At 53.1% G+C, this 8083-nt stretch overlaps 3 protein-coding genes across 3 annotated transcripts; 1 reads left to right on the plus strand and 2 right to left on the minus strand.

The window, feature by feature from the left end:
• Positions 1-181: 181 nt before the first annotated feature.
• On the minus strand, positions 182-2584 carry CTRU02_212573 (Vacuolar amino acid transporter 1; the record flags this gene model as incomplete). Its single annotated transcript, XM_070205873.1, has 7 exons — positions 182-335; positions 390-784; positions 841-906; positions 960-1120; positions 1176-1588; positions 1647-2336; positions 2421-2584. The coding sequence occupies 7 exons, from the start codon at positions 2582-2584 to the stop codon at positions 182-184; spliced, it is 2043 nt and encodes a 680-aa protein (XP_070060266.1).
• Positions 2585-4941: 2357 nt separating this feature from the next.
• Positions 4942-5777, plus strand: CTRU02_212574 (uncharacterized protein; the record flags this gene model as incomplete). The annotated part of the gene is made up of 2 exons (XM_036723596.1): positions 4942-5282; positions 5336-5777. 2 exons carry the CDS (start codon positions 4942-4944, stop codon positions 5775-5777), a joined length of 783 nt encoding a protein of 260 aa, XP_036584872.1.
• Positions 5778-6051: 274 nt separating this feature from the next.
• CTRU02_212575 (transcriptional repressor tup1) lies at positions 6052-8083 on the minus strand (the record flags this gene model as incomplete). The annotated part of the gene is made up of 5 exons (XM_036723595.2): positions 6052-6279; positions 6336-6803; positions 6863-7748; positions 7813-7894; positions 7951-8083. 5 exons carry the CDS (start codon positions 8081-8083, stop codon positions 6052-6054), a joined length of 1797 nt encoding a protein of 598 aa, XP_036584871.2.

Consider the following 8083-nt stretch of genomic DNA (forward strand, 5'->3'; position numbering starts at 1 on the left):
ATGGCTCCCAACTACACACCGGCAACGCGACAGTTACATATAACAGACCAAATTGCGAAAGAACAGAAACTCTTCATGCAGGTAACTAGAAACAGTTGCCACCAGCGCCATGCAATGACCGATCGGTAGCCAGGACTCCAGAAATGCATAAGTCGTCAAACAGAATAAACCCACCACCAGGTTACTCTGCGCCAAAAAGGCTCTTGGGAAGGAAAGCCCAGACGGTGCCTGTTACTGACAAGACGGTTGAGATAAACATGAGCGTGTAGCACAGCAATCTCTCCCTAGCGGTGATCTCCTTATCAAACAACTTGACGTAAAATGCAAGCGGCAAACTGGACCAAGTTAGAACCGAGTCTCGAACCACGGGCAAAGAGGGTTTTACTTACAGCACACAAATGGTAAAACACAAGGCGCTACCCATGAACGCCATAATGCTATCGAAAGCCGGGAATACAATGGATATGACAAGGAACACGAAAATGGTGATCACTCGAATGGCGACCTTCATCACGCCACGAAACGTGGCAGAACGGCCAATCATAGCTTGGTTGTCGGCGACGGCATGCTGATGGATGCCCGTCAACACCTCCAGGGTGGAGATGATAGGCCTGGCGTTGAGTGGAATCTTGGTCAAGGGGATGATGGCAATGAATATACAGAGCAAGAAATTAAGCGCGCGAGGGTAGCCGCTTGTCCGGAGGATGTTGGCCGTGATTTCATCCATCACATCATCGCCGTACATCAGAAGACCAACGACAGCCGTGAATGCGTCCAACAGATACTGTTGAAAATTAGTTTCAGCATGGCGGGGGACCAGATCTGTTGTAGGCAACTCACTACAGACGAAAAGACTGTCTTGACAGCTCTGGGATACTTGTGGGGATGGCGCATATCTCTGTAGATCTGTTCCAGAGTGTTAAAGGACCGCAGTCAACCGGTCGTTGGTATGTACTTACATTAGGAAAGACACTGTGACCACCCCAGGGACTCATGAGCAAGCCAAAGCTCAGTGGCAATGTGCCCCAGTTTGCTGGGAAAAGATATGTTGTAGCAGGCTCAATAAGCGAACCAGGTGTGGTCGGCTTGATGAGACCATCAATCACCAGAATCAAGACAACTATGCCAGATCAGTGATTGGATCACAATGGAGATTAGAGATTGCTGTAACTTACTGCTGAAACAGCACACGATGCCAATCACGCTGGTGAAACTCAACAGCCGCAGCGGAAGGAAGTTGAGGGGAACTAAAACCAGAGAGCAAATGATTTTCCACATGTTGATGCTCAGGAACCCTGGAAAGAGTAGGACCAGGGAGTCGGCAAAGAGGACGATAAGTGCAACGCAAGCAGCCAGCAACTCCATGGTGAACAGAATACTGGTTGCAATACGCGCATTACGACCATATGAAATGTAGGCCAAATCGGAGAACGTGATCAAGCTAGCGTCTAAGTCCATGCATTTTGCCAAAAGCCTTGCTGTGTAAGCAGTCACGGCCGCAGAACCGGCCAGGATGATCATGCCGCAAATCCAACCTGCATACTTGATGCCCATGGGCAAACTCAGAAGGCCGACGCCGATCAGAACGCTGCATTGAAGGTTAGTACTACTTATCGCTAACATTCGTTGGAGCTGAGGTTGCATACTTGATCGAATTGAAGATAGTTTGAGGCAATGTCGACTGGCCCTCCACAGTGAGAACAATCTTGCCGTCCTGTTCAACCTCCTTCACTAGGATTTGGGGATGCTCCCCATCCGGCACGTTGACACCTGCCTGTTGCTGCTGTCGCCAAAGCTCACCGGCCTGGGCCATAGACGGGGCGTCTACGTCGGATATGGTCCCATAGGTCCGGTACGAACCGTAACTGCCAAAAAGGGGCGGGGTTGCCAAGTGAGGCGCAACGGCGAAAATGGACTGTGATGGCCGGCGACCACTCCCGAAGCTGGAGCCGTAGTTAGCTCCAGACATTTCTGCCTCGACATATTTCCGTTCTCTCTCGCGAAAGTCGGTATGGGCAGAGTCTCCGAGGGCCTCAGACGCAGAGGAACCATTTTGTTGCGAGGAGCTTGCCACATTTTCGGGTGTTGCCTCAAGATGTTGCCTTAGCAGGGAGGTTCTTGGTTGAGATTCGGGTTCGACGTAGCTGCGAGAGTAATCGAGCGCTTCGGCCGATGAGGAGGCAATCGGGGCCTGATCGGGTGCGAAAACAAAAGATGGGCGCTGGGGGATGACTTCAGCGAAGCCTGCGGCACGAGCCCAACTGCGAGTAAAGGAGCGAATGCTGTTGACACCGCCAATGTCGGTGATGGCGGCGAGATGTCGCGTTACTGACGACCTTGGCGGGGTTAGCGGGGAGTCGCATGAGGTCAACGATAATAACAACCGGCGTAAAGAGAAAACAAAGGTTTATCAAACTTACCTTCGACGGCGGAGGCCGTGGTGACTGCTGCCGTACGCATTCTCTTCGTCGTCACCGAGAAGGGACTGGTCCTCAGTGACAGCATTGGAATCGATACTCACAGAGCGCTGGGGGGAGGCGCCCCGTTCGTATTCGTCCCAGGTTGAAGGGTTTCTTGAGGCCATGGATGGAACCCGTTAGGCAGAGTGGAATAAGGCGCAACGCGGAATTGGACTCTGGGAAGACTGGCCTGAACGCAAGGGTTTGTGAAGACGAGAAAGGCGCGAGGACAAGAATTGACAATCTTCCGCGGTCGCAAATCGCTTTTTCTAGACGCGAGCGTTCGGACGTGTATACAGACAGCACTAGGCACTAGGCACTACCTTGCTACACAATAGGTAAAGCCGTGTATCGATAGCTCGCAAATCTGCCTTTAACCCCCCTTGATAGTCCAAGTGGAGAAAAGTCGCGGGAGATTGAGACGGTGCTAGTGTATAGCGTAGTGGGCGCTCCGGAGCCAGGTTGTCGCAGGTAACAGGGTAATGTTCCAACTGGCTGCTCCACGACGAGTGGATTGGAGGGCGGACGACAGAGATAACGGTTGAAGTTACGTCGCGTGGTGAGCAGAGAAGACGCAGGGCTTGCACCCAGCGGAGTCTTGTCAATTTAAACGGTTTGTGGTGGGCGAGGAAGAAGGAAGAAAAGAAGAAGAGAGGAGGGGAGTCGAAAAGAAGTCGGGAGAAACAAGAGAAAACTTGAAGATGCACGGAAGCCAAGGATCCCCAAAGGTGGGAAGAAGGCACCCCAGCCAATCTGGCAGCTGAAGATACTTCTGCCCTACAGGAGGAAAAAAGAGTCGAACGGCACGAAGCCAGAGATGAAAAAGAATTCGGGTACTCTGGTAGATCAGGGTGCAGGTGGTTACTCCATGGAGGAGGAGGAGGAGGAGGAGGAGATATTGGGGGCTTTGATGATGGAATGACTAGAGAAAACAAATAACCTAAGCTAATAGTCGCCCATGTCTATCACGCACGAGAGATGTTCTTAGATTGACCTGCATCGCTATGTACGGAATTCGGACCCATTACCCCAATGCGAGAGGCGCTGATAAACAAGGGCAGCCGGCTGCTGGTGGAGAGGAGCAGCGATAGTAAGTCAGCTGGTTTCTGAATCTGGTTTTCATGACGCTGGCTGCATCGTCAAGACTCGGCTGTCTTATCGCATCCGCGCTTGTGGTTGGGCAATGCCGACTGTTCAGTACTACGAGGTGCAGGGCGTTGCAGCGGCCAGAACTCACCCCAGCTCCACTCGGCTGCATGCCTACCGCACCACCGTTGCCTTCCTTGCCTTGTTCCTCCAACAGGGCCTTTGGGCTTGATGAGAGAGGTACGCCTGCCATTTCCAAGTTGTCTGCTTGTCTACCTCCTCCGTCATCCCACTTTTGCCCCCACGTAATCCGCACGGTACCCAAGCGTTTCTCGACATCATCTGGCACTGTTCTTGTCATTCCCTTCCCCCAGTGTCGGCACTGGCTCCCCTGATGCCTTATTACCTCACTGTCCCCCAGACACCAGTAAACCGTTAGTACCTCGGGTAAAGGCAAGGACAACATCCCCAGTACCCCGTTACTCACCGCTACTTGCATACCTTCATGAGCCCTTTCCACCCGACATGCCATCTAAAGTTGATGAGAGCGCTTACGCTCATGCAATGATGCCATCGCGACTTAAGGTTTCTCTGGCCTTGACCATAGGTCGAGGACCGTCGAGTTTCCCCCCCCGAATCGGCTAAGACTTGAGGGATTATCCTGCAATCTGCAATGGACGAACCGCCGCATTCCCGGAGCGACTGTCAGCGAAGCTTATTTTTTCATAACCTGCGATGCTCGAGCCTCGTGCTCACATGTTCGCCGCATGTGTAGCTGGGTACGCGAAAGGTTCCTCTACCTCATGGCAGCTTGAAGCTATAGTTGAAGTCCTAAAATGTCACACAAGACAATCCCCGTGATGTGAATTTAGTCTTCCGAGTCTGTTCCCACTTCAACTACAGGCGGCCCGTCGCACGGTCCCTTGTTTTCTTTGTCTCATCAGTTGTCTCCAAAACCGCCGTTTTTCTTCTTTCTTTCTTGTTTTGTGCTTCAGTTTTTATTTGACAACCTCGACCTCTCTCCATTGTAGCATGCTGACTCAAAGCTTGACCTGGTGGCGGAAACAGCAAGTCTCCATGGACCATGCTGGTTTCCTTCTCATTCCGGAAATGAGAAACAGTAAAATAAGAAACAGATGAACTCCACCTCTTGCCTACCAGCAACACACCACCGGACGTCCCTTAGCAAACTAAATCTGCACCGATCCGATCCAACCATCATTTGGCCCATTACTATTCCTATGCTTTCCTGACCCCTGTCCGCGTTCTAGCGCTGGCACTGTAAACGTTTCTTGCACATCGGCTTATTCCGTCCATTCCAATCGTCGCAAAAGATACGTGAGAAGAAGCGACCAAAAAAATCTTGTCAACAAGACGCCCACTGCCAAGGAGTGACATGAAGCCAGGCGTACCAGACATCGACTCTTCATCCGACCATCGCTTTCTAGATGAGGAAATTTCCAAATCCCTTATCCCCGTCCTCCATATCCTTGACAGCTTCAATCATCGCAACAAGAACCAGCACCGCGTCGCCCGCTGGTGGACGCAGTTCGACCTCCTTCGCCGCTCGGTCAGGAGGCTCGAAGACGCCCTCGTCCTCCGCCTCCGCAACACCCAAGCCCGGCACTTCAAAAAGCCAAAACAGCAAAAGGCTTCCAAGGCACAAAATGCTCTAGATGACGACATCACCGCCAGGGTTCAAGTACTCCTAAACGTAACTATCCCATCGTCATTTTTGTAAGTCATGTTCCCTTTCTTGGCTTGCGCCCCATGTATGCTAATGAAACAAGAGCCTTCACGCAACTGACTGCTGATAACCAGCATGCCGCCCTGGGCTTGGTCCTTTTGGGCGTCTTAGCCAGCATAAACACTGCAATTGCGCCTTTGGCACCTCAGCAGTCTGAGAAGGGCCCCGGAGAAGTGCCTGTCATGCCGTCAGCTGCTCCCTTGGTGACCGCGTCTAAGAAAGAAGACGTCAACGAGCCCGATCCGAGAGGACTTGGTGTAGTCATCTCTCGGGACCAGTTACGCCTGGGTATCAAGACCGAGCTTTGTGCTCCGGAATCAGAGTTCAAGGACGCCACGAAGCCAAAGAAGCGGAAGGTAACTGCAGCACTAGATGACATAGGACCTGTCAAACCCGCCAAAGATAAAAAAGCAGAGAGGAAACCGAAAAAGAAGACATCAAAGAAGGGCGACGAATTTTCAGACTTGTTTAGCTCTCTCATGTAGATCTCAATACCACAGCAATATGCAAAACTTCAAATCTTTCATTAGCGACGGCTATTTGCTACGAGATTCCGACATATCCCTGCCCAAGCGCCCCTACCGTCCTGTCCGTCTGATTGACTGAGGACATCCCAAGACAGAGACAGGGACAACATTTCCCGCCTTAAACCACTGACTAACAGATCACCCCCGCTCGACACCGGTTACTGGTATACATATTTGTCGCTCACAAGGCATAGAACCACTCTTCCTCTGGCCACTTCCACAGCTTCATCCCTTACTGGACGCTACGGTAAGACCAGATACGGGCCCGCATGTCTCCAGAACCAGTGGCAAAGTAGCCTCCAGTCGGGCTGGGCGCGACCGAAATGACCGAATTCTTGTGTCCCTGGAGCATGAGTTGCGTAGCTCCGGTGCGAGGGTCCCAGAACTGGACACCACGGTCCTTGGAACCAGACATGACCCAAGCCGCGTCAGGAGTGAGGGCAACAGAAAGAACAAAATCCTATAACTATTTAGCACGTGAAATGCACGACAAAACGCCTTTGCAGGTAAACTCACTCTGTGGCCCTCAAACGTCTTGACGCAACGGCCGCCCTTAGGTCCAGGGTTTGGCAAGCCGCGAGGAGTGCTGAGCTCCCACATCTTAATAGTCTTATCCAGACTGCCACTGACAAGGTCTCTACCGTTGGGAGAGAAAGCAACGCTGTAGACACTGTCCTTGTGGCCATCAGGGCCCTCGAGGCGTTCCAACAGGTAGCCCTGGTGGATATCCCAAACACGTACGCTCTTGTCGAGGGAGCCAGCGGCAACGTACTTAGTATCGGGGGAGATTGCGACGGTGGTAACGCCATCCTCGATAGTAAGAGTAAGGGTGTTGGTACCCTGCTCAATATCCCAGAGACGAACCGTCCTGTCTCCACTGCCGGAGGCAATCGTGCGACCGTCACGAGCAAAGTCCAGGGAGTAAATGTCTTGCTCGTGGCCTGAAAAGGTGTTTCGGATTTGTCGAGATGCGATGTCCCAAACCTAGAAGCAGCTTGTCAGCATCATTGCTCACGGTATTTGTCATTCGTGTTTTTACTTACTCTGATCAGCTTGTCTTCAGCACCAGTGGCAAGGTATTTGCCGTCAGGACTGAAACAAACGCTTCGGATATAGAGATCGCCGGTAATGTCGACGCTGTCATCCTGGAGGACGCAAAGCTTCTCTCCAGACTGAACATCGTAAATCTGAGCAGACCGGTTGCAACCGGTGGCCACATACTTGCCGTCGTGGCTAAAACGCACGCAGCAGACCACACTCTCATGGGCAAGAGTGTGCACCAGGTCAACATCCAGCATACGGGGGACGTGCTGGTTAAAGATGACGAACCAGTCATGGCCCGACTTCTTAGAATGAGGGGGAAGACGATCAGGGTCAAGGTCTCCAAGAGCGTTTCCCACCGGAGGGGCATGAGGGCCTCCCATTCGGGCGTGGTCGGGCGTCGGGTGGCTGACCTGGGGCGACTGGGTCGCGCCAGGGAAAGGGATCGGTGTGTTGATTTGAGGAGTAGCCGGTCCAACAGCGGCAGGCGGTCTGCCAATTCCCCGTCTGCCGGGACCCGGCGATGCGGTGCTCTGGGGAGGTTGGGATGCAAGGCCGTTAGATACGGGGCCCTGAGGATATTGCTGGAAAGGAGGCTGCTGCGACTGTGGGGGGGGAGGAGGTGGTGGGACAGGGAGTCCCGGAGGGCCTTGAGCCATCTGGTGCTGGGGGCCCATCTGCTGGTCCTGAGGCGGAGGAGGGGGAGGAGGGGCCAGTTGGCCCTGGCCACCACCGGTCATGATGCCGTTGAAGAGACCGTTGCCGGGAGCAATAGAAGGAGGCTGTTGCGACGGACCGGCATGGGGAGGAGGGCCGCCAATGCTGGGGGGCGCGTTTCCGCGTGCTCCTTCGAGCTGACGGCGGAGCATGGCAATTTCTTCCTCGTACCTGTTCGGGAACGGCGTCAGCATTTTCAGGTGTTTAGTTTGCGAGAGCGCATCATATCGCGTACTTCTGCTTCAGGTTCATCTGCGCCTGTTCCATCGCGTAGACCTTTTCCCTAACGAGCTGCATCTCTTGAACTTGAGCTTGAACTACAGGAAGGCTGTTAGTCTGGGAGATAACCATGTGTCGAGCGCAAATGGCTTACTTTGGTGTTCGTAACCCTCAGTGGTGCGCATCTGCGAGTCGAACTCGGACCTGATCTGGTCGAGCAACTCATTGAGTCGGGCCGAGTTGTTGGGGGGCACCGCGCCCATGGCGCGATGCGGATACATAGACAT

This window comes from Colletotrichum truncatum (genome assembly GCF_014235925.2).
Source record: "Colletotrichum truncatum strain CMES1059 chromosome Unknown Contig_0009, whole genome shotgun sequence".
Classification (NCBI taxonomy): Eukaryota; Fungi; Ascomycota; class Sordariomycetes; order Glomerellales; family Glomerellaceae; genus Colletotrichum; species Colletotrichum truncatum.